The 26,848-nt window shown below is 30.5% G+C and overlaps 1 protein-coding gene across 3 annotated transcripts; it reads left to right on the forward strand.

The window, feature by feature from the left end:
- Positions 1-1,112: 1,112 nt before the first annotated feature.
- On the forward strand, positions 1,113-25,481 carry LOC130666772 (sodium-dependent nutrient amino acid transporter 1-like). 3 transcript variants are annotated; one of them, XR_008989747.1, is made up of 11 exons: positions 1,113-1,213; positions 4,999-5,514; positions 7,492-7,771; positions 17,396-17,609; positions 17,690-18,061; positions 18,135-18,501; positions 18,590-18,689; positions 20,671-20,847; positions 24,349-24,443; positions 24,513-25,194; positions 25,261-25,481. XR_008989747.1 is itself a non-coding variant. In XM_057468028.1 (10 exons), the coding sequence occupies exons 2-10, from the start codon at positions 5,434-5,436 to the stop codon at positions 24,666-24,668; spliced, it is 1,842 nt and encodes a 613-aa protein (XP_057324011.1). In that variant the 5' UTR covers positions 1,113-1,213; positions 4,999-5,433; the 3' UTR covers positions 24,669-25,481. The 3 variants fall into 3 exon arrangements, 2 of the variants coding, with proteins under 2 accessions (XP_057324011.1, XP_057324012.1); XM_057468028.1 differs by having other exon boundaries at positions 24,513-25,481; XM_057468029.1 differs by lacking the exon at positions 4,999-5,514 and having other exon boundaries at positions 1,117-1,213; positions 24,513-25,481.
- The last annotated feature ends 1,367 nt before the right edge of the window (positions 25,482-26,848 follow it).

Here is a 26,848-nt window from a genome sequence, read left to right on the forward strand (position 1 = left end):
ATCACGCCTATTTTCATTGAATTTTGCGGTAGAAGGGATGCGCAAATGTTTTAAGAAAGTTTATGCACTGCATTTGACCAATCAGAAATGAGGAGTGGTTAATGAAAAAGTTTATGAGGCCGAGGTTAGAAATTTAACGGCGTTTGTTTTGAGCATGTATTACATAAACTAATTTATTCATCTAGTACAATCAAGTCTAAGACGCTCGTGTGTTGGTACCCTCGCCTTCGGCTCGGGAACCAATCTTCACACCTCACGTCTTAAACACGATCGCACTTGATAGATAAAACTACTATTTCATTAATCATGTTAACGTATGTTGTGCATTTTTTCACACTTGAGTGAAATTTTCAACGATTAAAGAGAAAAAAGTTTGTATTTAATACATCGATGGAGATAACCGCAGATTTTAATATTTTTCAGACTTACATAAATAAAATTAATAAAAGAAGAAATATGGGATTAAAAGTCGAGGTATAAATGATCAAGTTAGCGGAAACAAAAAATGATGCGCATCTGAACAAACGACAAAGTTACAATAATAATAAAATGTAATGCATTTGATGGTCTACATTAACCGTATCGCTATGCATTGCATATTATTATGTAACTAAAATGCTTTCCCTTTACCTCACGATAGTCACTGTCCATTCCCACTCCGTCACTATTCGCGTGCGTTCTTGACACGTTCACAGTAAAAAAGGATTCGTCAAAATCAACACTCATCAAGTGTAAGACAAACGTTTTACACTTATTTGTATGTTATTTTAATATGTCGTGAGTGTTAAAAAAAGTTACGCACGTATATGTTAAATGTAAAATTTTTCCAAGAATTCTCTTGTAATGGTCAACATTATTTTTATCATATTTTGTGTGTTGATTTTACAATAGCATATAAAAAGTGTTACTTTCGAATAAAATAACATTTTTGGGTGTTAAAAAATCAATTGATTGCGACAGTTCAAACAAGATAAATACTGTGCGTTAAATTGACACACAAAAGTGTTGAAAATTGAACACTCAGAATTTTAACACACGCTTTTTTTCATACTGACGATTCGTTTTTAACTGTGTTTAAAAAAATTATTAGTACAATATTTGTGAGTTAGTATAAGTGTTATCTATATTATTAAGAGAATAAGGAAAATTTTGTTCCGGTCATATCTATATGATAGAATCGGTTAATGTTATCAAATTTGGTATCTTTATAAAGGTATTGACTTAAATTTGTGCCTTTTCATGAACTCTTTTTTATTGCCAATTTTTCAGATAAATTAATTTATCTATATCATTCGAGTTCCATTTAAATTACACGGGAAAAAAAAACGATCGTATTTATTTTCTTCAAATAAATTAATATTTTAATTATTCGGTCACTAAAAAATAAGAAAAAATTAGTCTACGCCATGTCTTCTATCGTAATAAAAATGTAAAAAATTAAATTTGGTATCGGTGAAAAAAATATATTAGATGACTAATAAAACGAAATTTGACCGTGTGTAGATTTTTTTCAAGAATCCCACCCTCGCAGATTTGAATCACGGTGGAAACACGGTGGGTTTGTTCCATTTAACCACCGTGATTACGCGGTGTATCCACCGTGTTTCCACGGTGGCTTGACCACTGTGTATACACGGTGTTTCCATTGTGATTACGCGGTGTTTCCACTGTGATTACGCGGTGGATACACTGTGAAACCACGGTGGTGAAATAGCACAAAGCCACCGTGACATCACGGTGGATACACCGCGTAATCACAATGGAAACACCGTGTATACACAGTGGTCAAGCCACCGTGGAATCACGGTGGATACACCGCGTAATCACAGTGGATACACTGTGTATACCCGGTGGTGAAATGGAACAAACCCACCGTGTAACCACGGTGGATCCACGGTGTTTACACTTTTACGGTGTTTCCACCGTGATTCAAATTTGCGAGGGCATGATTATCAAATCATCGATATCGAGTTTGCGAATTCATGATGAGATTTGTCTCATTAAATTTACATGATAATAGAAATAAACAGTAAATTCTAGAGTTGATTTTACAGTAGAAACTTAAATAAACAGTCAAATTCAAATCATATATATAAAATATTTTCTAAATTTGGCAGTTATACTCGGGCAGTCACGTAGTGACTGTAGGTTGCTCGTTTCGCCTTAAACTGTTAAGCTTTCTAAGTCTATTATTTCCCTCATTATTGAATACTAGTCGTATCTTCAATGCCAACTTGATAAGTTATCTTCTATTGAATGATTAAGTGAGTCCTATTATATTTTGTTTGACATTAGGATTATTCAACTTATTAATTTTATCAATTAATTAGTATTTCGATTCATATCCATTTTAATAATAATTATAAATTACAATCACGGTTCAAAGGATATATTAGTTGTTGTTAATTACTTAATGTTTATTTCGATCTTTATACAACGTTTCGTTGGTTTCCCAACTTAATCAAGTACTACAAAAAAAAAACAAGAATATTATAACTTAAAATTACCATCTATACAAATTTCTTATAAATATACTAGTATATAAATTTAATTTGTAGGTTAAATTGATACTAGTTCAAAGTGCATAAATTCTTTTATATACTTAAATCTATTACCTCAATCAATAAAACATTAACTGTCAAGTAAATAATTAAGAATTGAGACAATATGATAACAGTTTTCCTTTCTCACAATAATCATTTTTTTTTTTTTTTTTTTTAATATAAATAAATAGCTTATGTGCACTAAGTTTTTTTTTTTTTTTTTTTTTAAGTTAACATAAGTATGATTGTAACAAGATTAATATAGTTCATCAAGAAATAATGGATGAACAGGATCCGTCAACAAGTAGTACAGCGTTAGCATTGCATCATTTTCATACAGGACATCAATTTTTATTTGATGAGGTGGTTATTTTAGATAAAGAAAACCATTGGAAAAAGCGAAACATAAGTGAAATGTGTTATATAATGAATAATAATACTGTTAATAAGAGGACAGACACACAAAATCTTAGTACAATTTATAATTTAATTCTGGGATCGAAATAGTCTTTATGTTCATTCCAAATGCTAGTAGTTAGTTATCAACATATAGGTGGAGCTAAAATAGAATTATTCTCAGTCAGCTGTTATTGCTTATTTTATCTAATATTCAAATGATAAGTTATAGTCATTATTTAACCTTATTTATTACTTTTTTGACTTAAAAAAAAAAAAAAATCTGGGCATCGGTTGACCCTGCGGGCCAGCCCAAAATTTCCCGCTGTTTTCGAGCTCAAGGAGCTTGAAAATATCACTGTGAACATATTTTCGAGCTCTCGGAGCTTGAAAATGCTATTACATGGAATCATTTTTTTATAAGCTTTTCAAGCTCTAACGTTACGTTTTATGCTAGAGTTTGAAAAGTTAAGAATCGAAAATCATTAATGAAAAAGCGGCTGTTGAATTTCTATTATCGATTATGTTCTTTGAAATAAATGTGTTGGAGCAGAAATCAATGACAGTGATCAAAAACAAGATTTGAATGAGTTTTGACTTAGGTCAATAGTATAGAGCAATAATATATAGAATATCCGAGAAAAACATTAAAGACTGGGTTTTTCAATTTTTTGCTGACAATATGTTTAAAACTAAGGAATAGTTATATGACATTATCTGATGATCGGAAGAGACTATAAAGAGAAAGAGTTGGTATGATTTCGGACACATTTTAGCACATTATATTTTGATTTATCTAGAAAAAATAACATAAAATGTTATTTTTTTAACGTTTCAGCGCCGATATCTTTTGAACTAATCAACCGATTTTGACGTTTGAGGTGGCAATCGGCGCGTTTTTTTGAATTCTAGAGCTGATTAAATTTTTAAATTGATCGGATGAGTCACTTCAAAGATAATCGAAAAAAACCGTTTTTTATCATTTCTTTCGCCAACGATATCTCTCGAACAAATTAACCGATTGAGATGGTTGAGGTGGCATTCGACGCGGCTTATAAAGTTCTAGAGCTGATTAGATTTTGAAGTCGATCGTTCGAGTCGTTTCTGAGAAACCACTAAAAAACTAAAAAAAAAAAATTTTTTTTTTTCGTAAGTCGCCAATATTTTCGAGTCTACTTAATCAAATGATCTGAAATTTTCAGGAAAGTTGAGGGCCAACAAGCTCTTTCGATTATCACCTCAACCATCCAAATCGATTCATTAGTTAAAAAGTTACAAAGAGTTTACACACACACACACACACACACACACACACACACACACACACATACACACACACACACACACACACACACACACACACACACACACACACACACACACACACATACATACATACACTCGGACATCATTCTGAAAATAGTCAGAATAGCTTCCTAGGACCTCAAAACGTTGACATCTGATGAAAACTCGACTTTCGAAAATCGGGGTGAAAACAATAACTTCCCAATTTTTCGAAAATCGTCGATTTTCTTAGCGGGAAGTTAAAAAAACTTAGTGCACATAAGCTATTTATTTATATTTAAAAAAAAAAAAAATGATTATTGTGAGAAAGGAAAACTGTTATCATATTGTTTCAATTCTTAATTATTTACTTGACAGTTAATGTTTTATTGATTGAGGTAATTGATTTAAGTATATAAAAGAATTTATGCACTTTGAACTAGTATCAATTTAACCTACAAATTAAATTTATATACTAGTATATTTATAAGAAATTTGTATAGATGATAATTTTAAGTTATAATATTCTTGTTTTTTTTTTTTTTTGTAGTACTTGAAAAAGTTGGGAAACCAACGAAACGTTGTATAAAGATCGAAATAAACATTAAGTAATTAACAACAACTAATATAACCTTTGAACCGTGATTGTTATTTATAATTTATCAATTAATCATAAAGATAGCGGGTATAATATGTACTACGTAGAACTAAATAACTTTTGAAACGATCGATAACTGTGTGTATTATTATTATTTATTTTTTTTCTTTTAAATAGAAATTAGTATATTAGAGAACTTCTAAGTATCATATCAATTACCTGTCTAAGTTCTAATGAAATATTCAAGTGAATGGTGGGGAGAGGTGACTAGTGCGTTGGTATACTTTGAATAATTAAAAAAATTTTGTGCATGTTCGGAATATTGCTGAAGAACTGAATTGTCCTTGCAATTGTCTGGTAACGTGTAATACCCACTTCCAACAAATGACAAAGATGTTTATTTCTCTAGTCTAGTTTCAACAGTTATTTTCCAACGCTGGAAGTGAAAAGATCGCAAACTCATTCATTTCTAATCTATATAAGTATCAAATCGTTTTAGTTAACTAAATTAAAATAAAGATTCATTTTTATTGGTGAAAATATTATAAGGTTGAATATTTTATTAAATATATTACGAATATCAGTAATCTTTGAACGTTGAAATTTAAAAAAATGAAAAATTCTGAATCAAAGCGATATACAACAGAAGTATTTGTACTTTCTGATCGGTCAAACTCTAGTTCAAACATTGAGGTGAGCTTTAACAATAAATACACTGTAAAAAATTTATAGTCCTCCGTATGGTGTGAATGATTTGGTGTGAAAATTTTCAACGCCGCCGGTGTGAAAGTTTCACGACGCACGGTGTTAAATTTTTTGCCGTGTGAATTAGAACGATCCACCAATGGTGTGAATGTTACTTTGATAGACACAATGAAAATCAAAATAATCGAAATAACTTCTCGTTTGGGCAATATCATAAAAAATGAATATCAACTCAAACAAAAATACTCAATTTCGAACCATAAATACCTCATCAAGGTCGTAGAAATATCAACCGCAAAGGATTATGCATATATATATATTAGACTGGGCCAAAAAAATCGACTTAGAGACTTTTTGAGGCCGGCAAATTGAAGAACATAAAATTTCCTAAAAGAATCATATGGTCGGATTATCAAAAAAAATTTATCAAAACCCATAGACTTGTTGAAGACGAGCAAAAATGTTGAAAATTTTTCTTTCATCGGTTTTCTCCGGATTACTCTAAAACCGTGCATGATAAAAAAATTTGAAGTCCAGATCTAAAAACTCGAAACTTGAGGCTAAAATTCGTTCTTTATTTACACTCTACGACCATTTTTCACTGAGTTACAGCATGTTGAATATTACCTACAAATTTAGAATTTTTTTTATATCCTTTATTTTTTGTGACCAGTGTATTTTAGCTATGAAGATTTTGATATAATGAATTCACATCTTCAGGAGGAGAGGGTGGGGCACGACGGCCCTCCTGGGGCACCATGGCCCCCCTAAGAAATTTGGTAAAAATTTTTTTTTTTGCATTTTCTGTTAAAGCGCATAGCCGGATAGATATGGGAATTCTGCCTCCATGGCTTTTTTGACTCATACTTAGGGGGTCGATTTGGTGTCGAATGAAAATAATTCACCTCAATTTTTAGCTCTTTAACTCAAACGGTATTCGAGAATTTCAAAAAGAAAATTATAATCTTTTATTTTTAGCCTTTTTGAAATATGTCACTCACCAAAATTCGTCAGAAAATGTCTTTTATACTCCTCTATACTCAGGAATTTTTTTGAATTTTTTGAAGTGGTGAAATAATTAAAAAAAAAATTAAAAACTCATTTCTTTCATAAAATCTTGCGTTTTAACAAACTTATATGTTTTTAGTACAAATAAATACGTAGAAAATTTTAACGACATTAAAATCGATCAGAAGACCTTTTTTTTTATGAGCATGACGTTACAATGAAAATAACTAGAAAACAATGTGAAATTCGAAAAAACTTTACTGGAAGTAACTTTTAGGGAATAAAGTTGTCTACAAAAAAGGTCACATGATATTTTGTAATAGGGTTGATAGTTTCGCCGAAAAGTAAAAAGATCTCAATATTTAATATGAATTCGACTTCAACCTCAAATAACTTTTGAACAAGCAGATTTATCAAAAAATGAGAAGAAACTTTTTTTGAAGAGCATACAATTACCTACAAAAACAGCCTGCCAATTATTCCTATAACGCATCGTTAGCTACTTATGAAAATCAGAGGACGCAAAAAAAAATTTTGCAAAATCTCTTAATGTTAATATTAAGAGCTCTAATTTCCACAGGCGTCTTTTTTTATCTAAATGAAACTTTTGAACCTGTTACCGAAAAAAAAAAAATTTGTTATTTCCTAAATCACCATAGGGTGTATGCTTATATATGATTATATATGATCAGATTTGGCCAATTTTCAGATAGAGTTATATATAATTATATATAATAAGACAAAAGTATTTTTCATCGGGCACCGAATAATGTGAATGATGGCACTCACACTAAGTTATAAGTACACGGGTTGACTTTTCATACCGAAAAAATTTCACACCGTCAATTTACACAGAGGACACCTGTTAACTCCTCGGGGTCCTTTTTACACCAAAATTTTTGACAGTGTATATAAATTAAAATTCTAACATAAATTAAATTAAATAATTTTAAACAGGATCAAAGGAATGAAAACTCACAAGTATTGGAAACAGACAGAGAAACTTGGGGGAATCCTATCGAGTTCCTCATGTCATGTATAGCGTTCTCTATTGGCCTAGGTAATGTCTGGAGATTTCCTTACACTGCATACAGCAATGGAGGTGGTGCATTCGTTATTATATATTTATTAGTTCTTTTCATTGTTGGAAAACCGGTGTATTATATGGAAGCAATAATCGGTCAATTTTCCAGTAAGTCTTGTGTCAAAATGTGGGCTCTTTCTCCATCTTTAAAGGGTATAATTATAATGTAAATATAAAAATACACTCTAAGAATTTTGCGGTATTTTTTACATTAAAAATTTATAGGAAAATTTCTATAGCAGTCTGCAGGTCCGGTGTCTCCTTTGAACGAAAGTCACTGAACTTGTAATACATATTGGTATACGCTATGCTTACCAATTATCAATTTTATGGATCTGTTTTTGAAAAATTACCAACCGTTTAGTAATTTTTGCATACTGTAGGGTATTTACCCAGGAAAAATGAAACTTATATGACAATGTACGGCCTTATATGATGCTCCATATATCCACTTATACTACTGACAGGAATTAAGGGATACAAAAAAAATTGTAAACTTTCTAGCGATTTTAAACATGCTGTAACTCAGAGGAAAATGGTCGTACAGCAAAGAGAAAGAAAAATAATTGTAGCTTCGAGTTTCTAGTTTTCAGATTTGGCCTTCAAAATTTTTTATCTTGCGCGGTTCCAGAGTAATCCTAAGAAAACCACCGCAAAAAAAATGTTCTAAATTTTAGCTCGTCGCAAAAAAGGTCGATGGGCTTCAATAAATTTTTTTTTTGATAATCTTACTGTATGATTCTTTTATCCAATTTTATGCCCTTTGAATTGCCGTACTCAAAAAGTCTCTAAGACGATTTGGCGCGGAGTTATCATTGATCAAAGCAAAAAAGTCCATTTTGGCTTTAACAATCAATAACTCAGGACATATTGGTCGTACAAGAAATAAAAGTAAGGTTTTAAAAACTGCAAAACATCTTCTATACTACACAAATAGTGGCTTTTGATAAGTAAAAAGTTTTTGCAGCGACAATGTTGATTGAAAATAAGGTAAAAATATAAATATTAAGGGATATTTGGAAATCTTGGTATAACTTTGAATATAACGGATACACGAAGGATACCGTCGATTTTTTTCTAACCTCAAAGTGTCCCAAAAAATTCTGAAAATTTCAAAGCACTGCGATTTTTTTTTCTTAGTGCTCCGAAGCTTTAAATTTATCGTTTTTGCCAAAAATCCCATAATGAGCGATTCTTCGGTTTTCAATTATTTCTCCAATGACAAAAAGTTTTCTTTAGCGACAAACTTTATTTCTTTGATCTAATACATTCATTATCGGAAAAAACTGAAAAAAAAATTTTTTTTTTAAGAAAATTTATTTTTTTCGAAATTTTTTTTTCGACATTTTTCTTCCTTATCATCTTCGAAATGATTTTGATGTTAAGAAAATAAATTGTAAAGATTGATATATGTCTTTCTATATGTCCTGAGTTATTGATTGTTAAAGTTAAAATGGGCTTTTTTGCTTCGATCGATGATAACTCCGCGCGAAATCGTCTTAGAGACTTTTTGAGTGCAACAAATTAAAGGGCATAAAATTGGCTAAAAGAGTCATACAGTAAGATTATCAAAAAAAATTTATTGAAGCCCATAGACCTTTTTTAAGACGAGCAAAAATTTAGAAAATTTTTTTTGCCGTGGTTTTCTTAAGATTACTCCGAAATCGTGCTTGATAAAAAATTTTGAAGGCCAGATCTGAAAACCAGAAACTCAAAGCTACAATTTGCCCTTTTTCTTTCTCTTTGCTGTACGACCATTTTCCTCTGAGTTACAGCATGTTGAAAATCGTTAGAAAGTTTACAATTTTTTTTGTATCCCTTAATTTCTGTTAGTAGTGTATGTAAGTGGGCAATATATGGCCAGATATGACCACTTGTAGTCATTTTTTATATATGGCCATACTTGCCAAATTACATATATGACCATTTATAGTGCTATATTTTCTAAAAAAAAAAATTGATAAAACAATATGTCTCATGTATTCTAATAGTCTCTGGAGTTGGCTAATATTTTTTTTCTTCGATAAAAATCGCGGCGTTGGCTGGGCTCGAACCTGAGTCCTTTAGATTCAGTGTCTGACACGCTAACTACTGCGCTGAGTGATGAACATGAAATACAGAGCTTTTTGTATTTATCTAGATGGAGCTGAATGACCATATATGACAATAGAGGATTCGTTTTTCCGGGATTTTTCAGAATTGCTTTGTATTTTACTAAACTTTTAAATCCAGACATCTGATAAAAACTCAATTTTCGAAAATCGGGGTGAAAACAATAACTTCCCGAATTTTTTGAAAATCATCAATTTTCTTAGCGGGAAGTTAAAAATATGTTTATTATGTTATAAATCGTTTAATAAATTTAACAATGAATCTTGCGTTTACTGAAAAATTATTCCAGAATGCTCAAAAATTATTTCAGGATAATAGCAATTTAATAAACTATCTATAAGTAATGTCAATTACTGCAAACCTTTGCGTTGTACCTATCCTCCTTAGAATTTACTTAGTTGCGAGTGTTCAAAGCTTGATAACTTTTTACCCTGTAGAATTACGAAAAAACTATTTCCAAGGTTTTTTGTAGAGAATTAAATTTCTTCTAAAGATATGTGCATCAAAACAGGGAAAAAAAATTGTTTCGTAGTTTTAACTGTAAAAAACAAAAAAACAAATTTTTTATGTGCTATTCATACGCAAAAACAAAAAATTAAGTGCCTAGTAGAATTGAAATATCATGCTGGCCTTTGACGAGAATTTTTTTATACCATAGAAAACTTTTCAGATGATAGCAAAAATGTTTTCTTTTGGACCACTTTAGTGTCCCATAGATTGTATCTAAGTTCACGTAACTTGATAAAAAATGTCTATCTTTCCATGTATGGGTACATACGACCCATATACTGCTATATATAGATATAAATGACTTGATATAAAAAGGTAGTAGTCCCACATATAACCATATATGGCAATATATGGTCATATATGGCAATATATGGTCATATATGGCTATATGCAGCCAAGCAAGGTTATCGATAGCTTATATTTGGTTCATATGTGAACCAGTCATGGGCGTATATGAATCATATTTGGGCATTAGGGTGTCCGTTATTTCCTAAATTAGACTTTTAAACTTGGCCATGATATAAATCGTTTATTTGTGATCTAAAAATTATTAGCCGGGGAAAATGATTTAGATCTGACCAGATATAATTATATCTTGGCAGATTTATTTATATCTTTTCAGATCATATATTAAGATACGATCAGTTCTCATTATATCTAGCCAACCACCATGTATATTCGGTCAGATCTAATCAGATATAATTAGATCTGGACTAGATACAATATCAGACATGATTATATCAGATCGATATATCATATACATATCATATATACCATTTAAATATAGTGGAAACCTAAACATGCAAACTTTCTCAATAAGACAATGTATAGAAAAATTGAGAAAAATATAGATAGCCCGAACTGGGAATCGAACCCAGACCAATTCGGTATCGCGCCGAGTGCTCTACCAGTTGAGCTATCCGGCGCTATACTATATTCCGTTCAATTTGATCTATAACTTATTGAGCCACACCGTCCATCGTACGGTAATACACCATTTAAATATAGTGGAAACCTAAACATGCAAACCTTTTTTTGTAAATCCAACCATTCAGGTGATAGTGAAGTTTACAGTCTGATATATTTAAAAAATAATGATTTTTAAAATTCTATAACTCTTCAGCAAAAGAATATATACCTACGCACTGTACACTCTTCTTCCGGAAATCCACCACTCTACAAAAAAAGGTATCTTATATTTTAACTTCCCGCTAAGAAAGTCGATAATCTTCAAAGAATTCGGGAAGTTATTGTTTTCACCCCGATTTTTGAAAATCGAGTTTTCATCAGATGACGACGTTTTGAGGGCCTGAACTCTAAAACCAAGTGTGTTACAAGTATAGTATTTCAACACATATTAAATGTGTTCTATGTTTCAGGCCATAAGCGAAACTAGAATTTTTTGTAGTCATTTCCCTAGCGGATCGCTATCTTCTAAGTATACACCAAATATACACGGTGTATACGCGGCATATATACACTGAGTATACACCAAAAATTTTTTTCTAAGTCCCATTTTCATAAAAATTTGTGAGTGCTGTAAGAAAAGTCAAAAATTTTTTAAGTGTGACTGGAAAACAATTTTTTATAACAAATGCATAGTTTTTTTTATATTTAAAATATAAATAATTAGTCATGCTATAAAACAATAAATAAAAAAATTAAAATCATTTGTTAAAACTACTCTGGTGTATTTTTTTTCCTCCATTTTATCACTCCAAAAATATACTTTCAAGATCTAAATATGATCTTTTATTTATAAAAATAAATAGTTAATGTCAATTTATACCTGTATTATAAAAAATAATTTAATAAAACTTTAAATATTGTTATTTTTACATTTTATAGACATGTAATAAAAAAGATAACTTCGTTCGTAGTAGGTTAGAATTTGAGGGTCAACAACTCCATCACACTTTTAAAACTGAGCCTAGTTATTAACCCTCAAATTTTAGCAACAAAACTCATTTTAATATGTTTTATAAGTATATTAAAGAAACTTTAATTAAATATTGATCTATCCATACATTTTTAATTAAATTTTTTTACTGACATGATAATTAGTGCACAGATTCAATTGTCGCACCCTCTAACGTCAACTGATTAGACTACACTACTCTTAAAAATGGATTCCTCAGCCACCTACGACTAGATCATTTTTTTTTATTCAGTTAATAATTTCTATGTTTTTTAAATTGCCATTAATTAGGCTCAGAATACATTACTATAAATTAAGAAAAAGTCGATTTTCTTATTAAAGTTATAGTTTTTTAAGTAAGTTAGAAAAAAGTTGAAAAGGTTAGTAACTGGGTCATGGTCAACAACAGGGTCTTCTGCCTTATGTGTATGTTTTTTTCAATTTTTCTGAAAATTCTAATTTTTTTAAAAATGTCAATTTTATTTCAAAATTTGATTTTTTTTTATTTCAATTTTTTTCAAAAAAAATTTTCTTCACATTCGTTCTGAGGACTTCAAAAATTTTTTTAGTGTATACTCGGTGTAAACTCTGTGTATATCGTGCGCATATACACCGTGTAAATTCAGTGTAAACTCCGAGTGTATTTAGTGTATACTCAATTGCACCGAGTATATACCAAATAAACCTCTAATTTACACTGACACTAGGTATATATGGAGTTTATACTAAGTTTACACGGTGTATACGGATCCACTAGGGTTAGAACACGTTTTACGGTGTATTAAATATCTATAGATTTCTTATGGCGTTTCAATGTTATTTGGGAAGTGTGTTAATTTTGACTACACACTTGGTTTTAGAGTGTAGGAAACTATTCTGACTATTTTCAGAATGATGTCCGAGTGTCTGTGTGTCTGTGTGTGTGTGTGTGTGTGTGTGTGTATGTGTGTGAATGGTCTATAACTTTCAACTCATTAACCTATTCAGATGGTTAAGGTGGCAATCGCAAGAGCTTGTTGGCCATCAACTTCCCTGAAAATTTTAGATCATTCGATCGAATAAACTCAAAAATATTTGCAAATAACAAAAAAAAAAAAATTTTTTAAGTTGTTTATTGATTTCTCAGAAACGAGTTGAACGATCGACTTCAAAATCTTAGGAGCTCTAGAACTTGATAAAACGCATCGATTGCCGCCTTAGCCATCTCAATCGGTTAATTTGTTCGAGAGATATCGCGGGAGAAAGAAATGGCAAAAAACAGTTTTTTTCGAAAACAATGGCATACAAAAGTATTTTCGAGCTCGAAAATGTATTCACAACAATGATCTCGAGCTGAAGAAGCTCAAAACCCCGGGAAGTTTTAGGGCTGGCCCGCAGGGTCAACTGATAGACAGATTTTTAAAATAAACCTAACCGTTGAAGAGATATTTGCGCTCGAAATATGAAATACTTTTTATATCATTAGAGCCAAATTTTAAGTTGTCTTGTGAAAGCTTTCTTTCACCTTAAAGCTGAAACATCTCTTGGTAATTGTTAACAATAGCGACTCCACGCATTTTCCAAAGTTTTAAGTGCACACACCTCAAAGATCTATAATTAAACTTTTTTCCACGTGTTCTACCACACGGCGAAAGGAATTTACTGTATGTATTTATGTTTTTAACACAAGATATCTATCCGAGCCTTGTAACTAAAGTGTGCAAAATTGATCAAAAACAGCATAAATTATGAAAATTTTCCGAAATAAATTTAATAAATTTTCTAATAAACATAAATAATTAATTTTATTAATACCGTAAGATAGACGGTGGCGATAGAAAGGTCTAACTAAGAGTTACAAAGATTTTTTGAACTCTTGTATAGTGAAAATTGGCATATTTCTGTTATTTCAATACACTAACGGTGTACAACAGCTCACCTAACATTTTGTTGCAAGTAGTTTGGACGGTATCCGCCTTCCTTTGCTAGTATAGTGTCTGGCTGAGACCCACAACACAGTTTTACGCCGGTACGTACTAGTAAGAGATGTAGTCTAAGGCAAGAGTGCGTTAACATAGCCTTACTGACGAGTTCGTTAACGTATTTAGGACGAAACTACAGAAATTATGGCAAAAAGGCATATATCTCAAGTTTTGGTGGTTGACTTAAGAGTCAATGCATAGAATGAAAAGAAAAATATATCAAATGGTGCAGAGTAGCACGGAACAGTACAAAAATTTCAAACAAAATCACTAAATCAAGCTAATTTATACCTATGGTATACACTCACAATTTATTAATGCTTAAATAACACCTAAATAAGCAATTATATCTTTAATCCGCCGACAATTGCCAGAGAATGAAACAAGTCTCTTGGCAATTTGAATATTTTTTGATTTATGTTTGATATAAACAGGTGGAGCCGCGATTCTAAACAGTTACCTATCTCTTAAATGGTCAGGTTTATTTAAAAGACGTAAGAGACCTTTTTGAAGAACAGTGAGTTTTTGACACAAAAATGTTTAGTACCTAAGTATATATCCCACTGCTGAAGAGTTATGGAATTTTTAACGAAAAACATTATTTTTAAAACAAATCGAGCTTTGAGCTTTAAATCTGAAAGACCTTTTCCGAAAAAGGGTAAATTTCCTACTGAATCATGATTAGTTATAGCTGTACAATTGTTTCTAAACAAGTAATAAAATTTTTTTTATTGTACTAAAATGAGAAAGTATCCTTACTTAGGCAGGGTTAAACGGCATTGAAACTAAATTGGGAAATAAAAGACACGCTAATGAGCATATATGCCCTATATATGGGCATATACGATCCATGGATAACTTTATCAAAAAAATTTTATTGTCTACACATACATGGTCATATACAAACCATATATGAGCATAGATGGTCCATTTATGGTTTTGAATTAAAAATTCATGTTTATATTTGACTATATGGATCATATATGCTCATGTATAGCCATACACGGTCCATACATGGGTATATATGAAATCACTTGGAAAATATATGTATCCCTATGTGGTTTTGTATGCCCTGACCAAGTCATAAATGGTCATATGTAATATCGAAGGTGAGTAAATAGTAGATTACGTACTTTTGTATATGACAAAATATGTCCACATATAATCATATAAGGCCATATATAGTGAAATATAGTCATATATGGTCATGCATAAAATTACTGGAAATCTATGTATGCCCATATATGGCTATAAATGTTTTGGTCACGTCATGTATGGCCATATATAATTTCCGAGAAGAGAAAAAGTAAAGGGTGTACTCTGATATACAACTATATATGGGTATACATTGCCGTATATAGTCATATATGACCATACATACTAGGGTGGGCCGAAAATCCGCTTTTTTTAAATTTTCATTATTAATACCAAAAATATTTTTCTTTCTACAAAAAAAAAATTTTTCGGAAAACAAAAAAAAATTTTAGGTCGATATCTTAGGCTCGCCAAATCCCGTTGAAGTTAGAAGTTGTTTAAAATTTTTTTTCCAACACATCTTGATCGGAAATTTAATTTTCTACAAAAAAGGTCCTATAATAAAATTATCTAAAGTTGATAGTTACTGAGATAATTGCAATTTTGTTCTAGAAAATATAATTTTTTAAGATATTATCACGTTTTCAGGGTAAAATATGAATTTTATCATATAAATTTCATGGAAAATCAAAATTCTTACAAAATTGGCCTTTTGGTAAAAACTTGAAATTTATAGTTAATCAGAAACTGGCAGTTATATGTTTAGATAGTCACATTTCTCGTTATTTGGCGGCTTTCACCAAGAATCGCTATTATCTTTGTAACTATCAACTTTGAATAAAATTTTATTAGTTCTGTTTTGTAGAAAATTGAATTTTCTACGAAATTTTTATGATAAAATTTATTTTTTACCCTGAAAAAGTAATAATATCTTAAAAAATTTCATTTTTTAGAGCAAAATTGCAATTATCTGAGTAACTATCAACTTAACGTAATTTTATTATAGGACCTTTTTTGTAGAGAATTAAATTTCCGATCAAGATATGTTGAAAAACAAATTTTAAACAACTTCTAACTTTAGCGGGATTTGGCGAGCCTAAGATATCGACCTAAAATTTTTTTTGATTTCCGAAAAATTTTTTTTTTGTACAAGGAAAAATATTTTTGGTATTAATAATGAAAATTGAAAAAAAGCGGATTTTCGGCCCACCCTAATACATACCCATATACAAAATCATTTTGAAACTATATATAGCCGTACATGATTATATATGAGTCATATATGACCATAGATAATACATATATGGCCATACATGACCATATATGATTCGTTTTTCCCGGGTATAATACATATTTTTAGTTAATTTTTGTATTTTAACAGAGTAAAATTCGTTAAATTGTTTTATGAAATTCATTACTACACGATTAGTGATAATTTAATATACTCTTTATAATAATTAGTGTTCTATTAATAAAGAAAACGAATCAATTAGTGAAAAAATAGTAACTACAATTTTGTGATTTTTACTATATATATAGTAAGTATATAGTAGTATATAGTAGAAGTAATTCATTAATTCATGTGCATTAGTATTCTTTACTAATGTATATTAAATATTATTTATACTATTTTCGAGACTTGTTTTCTGCGTGTTCAAAACATCCCGAGTCGAAATTTTAAGTCTGTTTTGATCGTATTTTTTTCTATACATTTCAGACACATATTTGACGATTAAATCGAATCTTGAATTTCGACTCGGGATGTTTTACAAATGCTCGCTTACGCCTCAATGCGTCTTAATTTATTCTAATCTATTAGCATTTAAATGAACTAAAATAGCCGAATATTTCCGAATAAACTCGAATTTCAAAGATTTTTGACAAAATTACCATTCAGTGTAGTATAAAGGTATCAATAAAGTTCGAATTTTTTCATTTATATTGATAAAGTCTCTTTGGCACCTACGGTTTTAATTACTTTTCAACGTGAAAGTTGAAAAAAAGTATTAGATTGTTCGACAAGTCAAAAATTTTACTATGTGGTACAGTAAAAAAAATCATTTTGAGTATATTTTAGTAAAATTTTATTAAAGATTACTGAAACGTACGGTATAATTCTGAAAGATATCGAGGTATTCTACTGTTGCCTTAAAATTTTGGGTAATTTTTACTGCAAAATTCTCTGCACGTATAAATAGCAAACTATAATTATTTAATGTATTTATGAATATTATATTTAAGGTATTGGATATGGAATGACATTAGTAGTATTTTCAGCACAAAGTTACCAATCTGGTTTAATGTCTCTAATTGTATATTACTTAATAATGTCTTTTCGATCAACATTACCTTGGTCTACATGTCTCCCGGAATGGGGTGAAGAGTGTTTCAATTCATCAAGCCCTTTATCTTCAGGTGTCAATTCTTCAAAAAGTAGCTCTGAACTTTTTTTTCTGTGAGTTATCTTCGTTAAGGAATTGTTATGTTCGTGTGACAAACATTTTAAAAACTAATAATTTCGTGAAATTTAATCAGCAAAGTGGTTATCAATGAAAGCGGAATAGAAAATGGTCTTGGTATTCCTTCATGGCAGTTGGTATCATGTCTTCTCTTCAACTGGATCGTTATCTTTTTAATTCTTTTCAAAGGGATGAAAACTGCTGGAAAAGCTTCATATTTCTTAGCTATTTTCCCTTATGTTGTGATGCTGGCGCTATTCGGAAGATCTGTGACCCTAGAAGGTGCCATTGATGGAATTATTTATTTTCTGCGCCCAGATTGGAACAAAATGACAGATCCACAAGTTTGGTATGCTGCCGTTACACAATCATTTTTTTCACTTGGTGTATGTTTTGGAGTCGTTATAATGTATGCTTCTCACAACAAATTCGATCACAATATAACTAGGTATAAAATATAATTTATTTTATTAAAGTATTTATTTAAGAATTTATTTTAGTAATAAGTATTTTCAAACTAGGGATTGTATGATCATTTCAACTCTTGATCTTTGCACAAGCCTCATTGCAGGTAGTACTATTTTTGGAATTTTAGGTAATCTGGCTTTTAAACTAGGAACCGATGATTTCAATTCGATTGTTAGATCAGGAACAGGATTAGCATTCATCTCTTATCCCGAAGCTTTATCACAGTTTTCAGTTGTTCCATCTTTGTTTTCCGTCTGTTTTTTCTTAATGTTATTTGTACTAGCCGTTGGTTCATCTGTTGCTTGCTGTAGTACTGTCATTGGCATTGTTAAAGATCAATTCCCAAGATTTTCCGAATGGAAAATTGCACTAGGAGTTTGCACATTAGGATTTGTCATTGGGATTATTTACTGTACACCGGTAAGATAAACCTCTATTTATATTTTATTTATTGTATTTAAGAGCTTATGAATAATGAGATGTTTATATTATGTTAAATGCTTTTCAGGGTGGACAATATATGATTACTTTAGTAGATTATTACGCTGTTACATTTATAATTATTGTTTTAGCGACTTGCGAAGTTATTGGTATTTCATGGATATATGGTAAAGTAATTTTTTATATATGAACATTTACATGGAGAAAAATTTATGGTAAGAATTACAGTATACTATGGGATTGGTTCCCAAAACGCATATTAACGAGATATTTTAAAGTATCGATTGTAGGAATGATACCGAAACTAATCATCGTGACTATTCCTATTTTATGAGTATTCCTATACGATGTCAGAATACTTCCCATAAAATTATGGTAATAATTGTGATATCATTATACTAGTCGTTCCCACACTACTGTAGTAACTGCGACCATATACACTGGTCTCAAAAATTAAGGGATAGAAAAAAAATCCGAAATTTTTAGATGATTTCCAACATGCTGTAACTCGGTGAAAAATGGTCGCAGAAGAAATTCAAAAGAGCAAATTGTAGCCTCAAGTTTCTAGTTTTCAGATCTGGACCTCAAATTTTTTTATCATGCACGGTTCCGGAGTGATCCTAAGAAAACCGACGAAAAAAAAATTTTCAAAATTTTTGCTGATCTTTCAATAACTCTGGGCATCAATAAATTTTTTTAAATAATCCGACCTTATGACTCTTTGAGGAAATTTTATGCCCTTTAATTTGGCGGCCTGAAAAAGTCTTCACGGCGATTTGGCGGCGAGTTATCATTCATCAAAGCAAAAAAGTCCATTTTGGTTTTGATAATCAATAACTCCGGACGTATTCGTGGTACAGAGAATGAAGCAGGGTTTTGAAAATTGGAAAACATTCTCTATAAGGCAAAATTAGTGGCTTTTAATAGAAAAATTTTTTTTAAAGCGATATTGCTTAGTAAAAAACAAGTCAAAATTTGCAAATTTAAGGATATTCGGAAATCTTGCTATAACTTTGGATATAACGGATGAACAAAGGATATCTTCGTTTTTTTTCAACCTCAAAGTGTCCTGAAAAAACCCTGAAAATTTGAAATCGCTGCGATTTTTCTTTCTTAGTGTCCCGAAGCTTTAAATTTATCGATTTTGCCAAAAATCGCATAATTAAAAACTTTCTTTTTCAAAATTTTTTTTTTTAATTTTTTTTCAATGGTATTTTCAAACCTTACTCAACTAATTATGATAGATTGTGACAAAATTCTTTGAAAAATCGACCATGAAGACAAATACAATAGTTAGATCTTCGAAAAATCTACCTAAAAATTTGATGTCTAGATCTGTAAACTAGAAACTTAAGGCTACAATTTGCTTTTTCTTTGTTTTTTTCTACGACCATTTTTCGCCGAGTTACAGCATGTTGAAAATCACCCAAAATTTAGAATTTTTTTTCTATACCTTAATTTTTGTGACCAGTGTATTATGTCAACCAATATAATACTATTGGTTATCACAATATTGTAGTAATGGTTACAATAATACCATGGTAATGATCAGCAAAATATTATGTTAACGATTATGATAACATTCAAAAATTTGTTATATTATAGGAATCATTACGATAATATTATGACAACCATGATCATAATATATGGTAACGTTTACTATAGTATTCGATATTAGTTGCCGTAGTAATATAGGAATGATACTCATAATATTATGGCAACATTCCACCTATGAGAGCGGTTACTACGATGCTAAAGGTTCTTGCCCATACGCACCTAGGGATAGTTTCAATGTGAATATAGAATTTAATCTTATATCACTATGGGGACTATTCCTATGAGTATCGTTATCATTATCATTATTTAATTACCATCACTGTAAAGCGAAGTGTTTTAATTTGAAATGCTCCGATTTACAGTAATACAATATAGAAACTGTGATCATAATTATAGGAATGGTTTCTATAGTTATGGAAATTTTTTCCTGAAATAATGGGCGTATATTCCATAATTCCAAATAATTATTGCCATAACATCATGGATAAAAATTTCATAAACGTACTAGGAACAGTTACTATAAATTTCTCTCCATCTAGATTTATGAAAAATTATTGCTGACGAGTTAAAAAAAAAAAAACAATGTTTCAGGAGTTGATAATTTTATGGATGACGTCGAATTCATGACAAATAAAAGGCCCTTTGTGCTTTGGCGCATATGTTGGGTTTTCTTAACACCAATCACACTTTGTACAGTATTTATTTATTTCATGATTTCATTACATCCATTATCATACAACAATGAATATTATCCAACATCTGCATATGGTATAGTCAATTTTTTTAATAATTTTAATTTGACAATAATTAATTTGATATTTTAAAACATATACTCATGCCAAAAATTGAAGGAACAGAAAAATTTATAAATTTTTGAGTGATTTTAGCAAGGCTGTAACTTCATGAAAATAATCGTATCGAGATTTTTAAAAAAAGCATTTTATAGCTTGAAATTCCAAGTTTCCGTGACTTTTGAATAAATTTTTTTTAGAGCTACGGCTACTGCACTAACATGAGAAATACTGCGGGACAAAATTTTTCAAATTTTTTTCTTCTCTTACAAAGAGTCGACGGACCGTGGAAAAATTTTTTTAGCTAAACAAATGCATAGGTCAGTTAGCAAATTTATTCAGCTTTAATTTGAATTTTTGTACGACAATTTGTCGCTGAGATATCAGCCTTCAAACGAAAAATGATCTTTTTGGTTTTGATAATCGATATTTCAGGCTTCAATGATTGCACGTTAAATTTAAGGGCGGCGTTAAAAATTTCAATGAATCTCCTACGAGACCCTTTCATCATTTTTTGGAAAAATTTTTATTTTTTCATTTTTAACATCCATTAAGATAAAAGCACCAATTATTTACAGGGGTCCAATTATTGATACCCTATCTTATTTCAAGACATATTTAATTACCTACTATTTAATGATGATCGTATATATTTTTAAACAATCTTTTATAATTTAAGAAATTGAAAAAAATCATTGTTAGTGAAAAATATCAAATATTTATTAATAAAAAAAATAAAACTTATTTGTGTCTATCAAAACAGATTGTGAGCGTCGATTTCCTTAACTATTACGGTTAGAAAAGCATTCTTTTGAAACGATGATTTTTAATAATTTTTTTCATCTAATCATATCAACTTTTTTTTTATAAATATATTGAGACAAATCGCTTTTTATCTTCGCGACTTTTACCAGCAGCCACCAGAATTCGTGGGTTGAACCCTGGCTTAGGCTGGCCTCTAACAAAATTTTTAATTACTTGGACAGAGCAGTGAGCTGGGGTTCTTGCAAAGCAAAGACCCGCACTTATTAAAACTCAGCAACGTATGTTAAAACTTACTAACTTACCTTACGGCTTATAATTTATAGATTATTTTCTTATTGATGGTCGAATTGTTATTAATAATATTTTTATTAATTTATTTAAGAATTTTACCAGTATAATAGGATATTAACAGAATGAAAAATAGTAAATGTAGTAAAAGGATTAATTAAAATAATAGGAATTTATTGCCATTTATGATAAGATTCCAGTACTTACAATAAACATTTCCGCAAAATACAATATAAAAATCGTCCTGGTATAAACGCTGGAGGTCCAATAATTATCAACGCGAACAACGTTGTTACAGCACACTGAATTTATTATTCGACTTAGAAATTATTTACAACGCAAGTACATTGCCGGTAACGTACAGTAATATTCAACTAACTTAACTTTATTTATAATAATTAGCAACTAAACAGTAAAATATAGTTACAAGAAAATTGCCTGATTAGTGATTAATTTTGCAAGTAAATTGCCGGAATTGATACTGAACAATCAATAGAAAAGACGTCTATACGCTAATTGACCCAGGATCGAAGTGCTGGTTCGATAATTACGGGCGTTGGACTTGACTGTGAGCTCTGTCCCCACTTCACCCTTACGAACATGCGTCAACGTGCGAACTAGTCATGTGACCACGGCACTATGACGTACAATTTCAGACGGCAACGAGACGGAGAAAAATGGGAACCGCAAGGCTGAGGACGAAGAAGACAATTCCCATTGTCTCAATATAAAATATGAATAATTAACAATATGATATATTTACAGTAAATTTTATGCTTTTTCATTTCGAAACAGTGGATGCCAATATAATTAATACGCAACATTGAAGTTGTATGTCATATTAACAGGTTAGTAGATAGCGCCGTAACGGCTTTTTTTTTTTAAAACATAAGTCCATTACAAACCTAAACCGCAATATTGGAGAACCTACGCTGTCATATATTAAATAGTTATAAAAAAGTAATTAATTGATTTTAATTTTTATTTAATTAATATAGATTTTGAATAATTTCGTGTTTAATTGAATAATAATTAATAAATTAGTAATTATTTAGAGGAGTGATTTTTCGTATTTAGTTATACAGATTAATGACGCATGCGCATCATGGGTGTCAACAATTGGAGCAATAGCATGTCAGTAATTAGAACAGTCGGGTTTTTAACCTGCTAATAATTGGTGTATCCGGGTAATTTATTCGATCGCTTGCATTTAATTTATTATTATCAGAAAGCATGAATTTGATTAGATAAAAGACTAATTAAGACAATGATAAAATAAAAATTCAATAATATTCATCGTTAATATAGTTGTTGCGTAATTACAAATACATTTGAATTCAAATGTAGTTGCGCTTCCGGCAGTTAGAAGCAGCATCTACTGGGGCCTAGTAGTTTCAATATTCAAATTGGATCATGTGCAATGCAACGCATACGCATTGCCATTTACCTGCCTCTTGTCGAGAAGACCGACGCCATTTTTCAGGTTGATGTACCCCAAAAAACCCTGGGAATTTTTAAATTAATTTATCGAACCGTTTTTTGGGGGGTGATCATTTAAAGTTTGCTAATTAATAAAAGGAAATTTCATTTTTTTTTCTTTTTTCCTCACATGTACTGAGTAACTAACACAGAAATGGAAGACAAATGAAAAAAATTATTTTTTCTTTTTGATGATAATTACACAATTTCAGGAGCAAAGCTTGTTCCTTTGACTAATTAGCTAAACTTTGAATGATCACCCCCGAAAAACGGTTCGATTGATTGATTTGAAAATTTACAGAGTTTTTTGGGGTACATTAAGCTGAAAAATCCCTGGCAACATTAGTCTTCTTATCAATATTTACAAATTAGCGGTTAATTTACTGAAAAACTAAAACAGTCATCTTTTTGTACTTACTTCTAATGAATGTTAAATAAAAAAAAAATTGTTCCAAAAAATAATGAAAGGGTCTCGTAGAGGATTTATTGAAGTTTTTAACGCCGCCCTTCAATTAACTGTGCGATCATTGGAACCTGAAATATCAATTATCAAAACCAAAAGGATCATTTTTCGATTGAAGGCTGATATCTCAGCGACAAATTGTCGTACAAAAATTCAAATTAAAGCTGAATAAATTTGCTAACTGACCTATGCATTTGTTTAGCTAAAAAAATTTTTCCACGGTCCGTCGACTCTTTGTAAGAGAAGAAAAAATTTCGAAAATTTTTGTCTCGCAGTATTTTCCATGTTGGCGAAATAGCCGTAGCTCTAAAAAAATTTATTTAAAAGTCACGAAAACTTGGGATTTCAAGCTATAAAATGCTTTTTTTTAAATCTCGATACGATTATTTTCACCAAGCTACAGCCTTGCAAAAATCACTAAAACATTACAAAATTTTTCTGTTCCTTTAATTTTTGGCATGAGTGTATATCATTCATTTTTAGTTGCTGGCTGGACTTTGGTGGCTTGTGGACTCTTGCCAATGTTAGTATTTTTGACTACTACAATCATTCACAGTGAAAAGAAAACATTCTCTCATGTACGTTAAGTTTGATATCTTAAATAGTTGATTTACAATGAAACAACTAATTTTCGCAACTTTTTGTAGATTTTCAAACCGGCGGATAATTGGGGTCCACGGAATGCTGAAACTCGTGAGAGATGGAAAGACTTTAAACTTTTGAAGCAGCAAAAGAGAGCTCTTGATTCGAAAAAAAATATAATATCAAGAATTTTTACAGCATTATCTGAAAAATTTAATTAAGCTGTAATTATAGTCATCATCATTAAGTCTGCCCTGTCATGACAAAACGACGTATCTCAAAAATTATAGTTTCGAGAAAATAGCGTTTAAAGTTTTAACAGACTTTGAGGACAATTTAACAGAAAAATAAATTTCTGTTATGACGAAACGCTGTATCACGAGATACGTCGTTTTGTCATGACAGGGCAGGATTGTTATGACAAAAGGCTGTAACTCGAAGAATTTAATTTTCACCTGACGAAACAGTAAAAAACATATAATAAGTAAATGTTTAATTAAGTCAAATGAATTATTACTAATAAATAATTTTGCATATTTTACGTGCAAAGTATAAATAAGAATAATTAATAGTTAATGGTGAAAAAATAATGATGACAACAATATAAATAAATTAAAATACAATATTAGTCAACTTTTTTTATTAAAACGGATAATATTTTCAAACATCAACGATAACATTAGTAAAATAAATTAATTTATTTGTGGAACAAACATATAAAAGTTTTATGAATAACAGGCGTACATAGTTAGTATCTATCAGTACAGCAGCGCATTTTCAAATAAAATAATTATATGTCAGTACTGGTTTCAGTGTCTAAATCGACGATATCTTCGGTAATGACTAAATCGTCGTAAAACTTTCGTCGACTTTGTGGCATACATGAGGTCAGCTTCAAAAGAGCTGCTTTTTTTTCGGAGCTTATTCCTCTTGGAGCTGTTTGTCGAGGAATATCTACCAAAATATCTTTGGAATTACTATCTATGATTGTTTTTGTTAAGATATCTTGTAAATTTTTATTAAAAAAACGTAAACTCGTGAAATTTTGTTGATTATAATCATTTTTCGCAAATATCTCTGAATATCCTTTTCTAAACTCAACTATTTTTAATTTTTGAATATTAAAATTTGCTACTGGAGTTTTTAATTTCAATTCATTGTCAAAGATAATAAAATTACTATGAATCAATTCATAAACTTGTAAATTTTTGTGCGATTCAGAAATAATTCGTACGAAATCGTCGAAGTCATATAAGTCAGAAGATTTGTTAATTTTTTTGGTTATTGCTGCATGGATGCTGTCTGCCGTCATGTAACTGTGACCAGGTTCAAAATATTCAATTTTAATAGTTTTGGTTATTTTATTGTCTACATTGTTTATGTACCTGAGCAAAGCAGAGTAAAGTATTTTGTTTTTATTCTGAGCGTTACAATTGTCAACAAAAAAAGTCACATTTTCAACATCTTGACAGTATTTTTTCAAAAATAAAACATACGTGGTCGCTATATTAAATGCATTTCGTCCACTTTCTCCTTCATGCCACAGTAGACAAAACGATGGTTGATTACTACCCGGTGCTGCAAAAGTTTCATTGAATAAAACTAATTTTCGAGAGAAAATAAAAAAAATAGTCATTAGTTGATAGCTTAGGCATTAGAATAACTTTCTGCATATCTACTGTAAAAATAGCTTGTTTTCCATTTGAACTTTTGCAGATTTCTTGTTGCTCATGGAGATGATTTCGGGAAACTGTTTTATTAATTCGATGTTGCACGAAGTCTTCACACTGCTTGCAATTGCATTTATCACATTCATGAGGATTTTTCGTTTCATCTGGTACATTTACGCTACAGTTTTCAGGATCTTTCTCTATCTGTGGAGTTTTTGGATGAGCGATATCATGTTCGGTACATTTTGTACAATCATCTTGGGATGGATTTGCTTTCGACAAGTTCATCGTTTTTAAAATAGAATGAAAATAAGACCAACTACATTTTTTTTTCTTTTTTAACTGATTTTATTGCATTAAATCTTGAATGGATATCTGTAAATGTTAATCCGATTGGCAAGTATCGTCGATTTGGTGCATGTTTTAAATTGTAATGAGATGGAACTGGCTGAAAACTTTCTACAAATTTTATTATTTCGTCTTTGTAATTTTTATCATATGCATGAGGTGGCTTATGACGACCTCGCATATCAGGTCCAGCAGAACAAATACTCATAGCCTCCCGGCCTAATCCGCTTGAAATTTTAAGTCAAGATTTAAGTACAGCTCGTACAACTTGGTCATTGTTGTAACCAATTGTATGTAAAAACATAATTGTACAAACTATAATTCCGTTTAGTTTCCAGAGTAATGTTGAATTTCGTCTACTCGTAACCGGGTCAGAAGTTCTG

The sequence above is a fragment of the Microplitis mediator genome, chromosome 4, assembly GCF_029852145.1.
Source record: "Microplitis mediator isolate UGA2020A chromosome 4, iyMicMedi2.1, whole genome shotgun sequence".
NCBI lineage: Eukaryota > Metazoa > Arthropoda > Insecta > Hymenoptera > Braconidae > Microplitis > Microplitis mediator.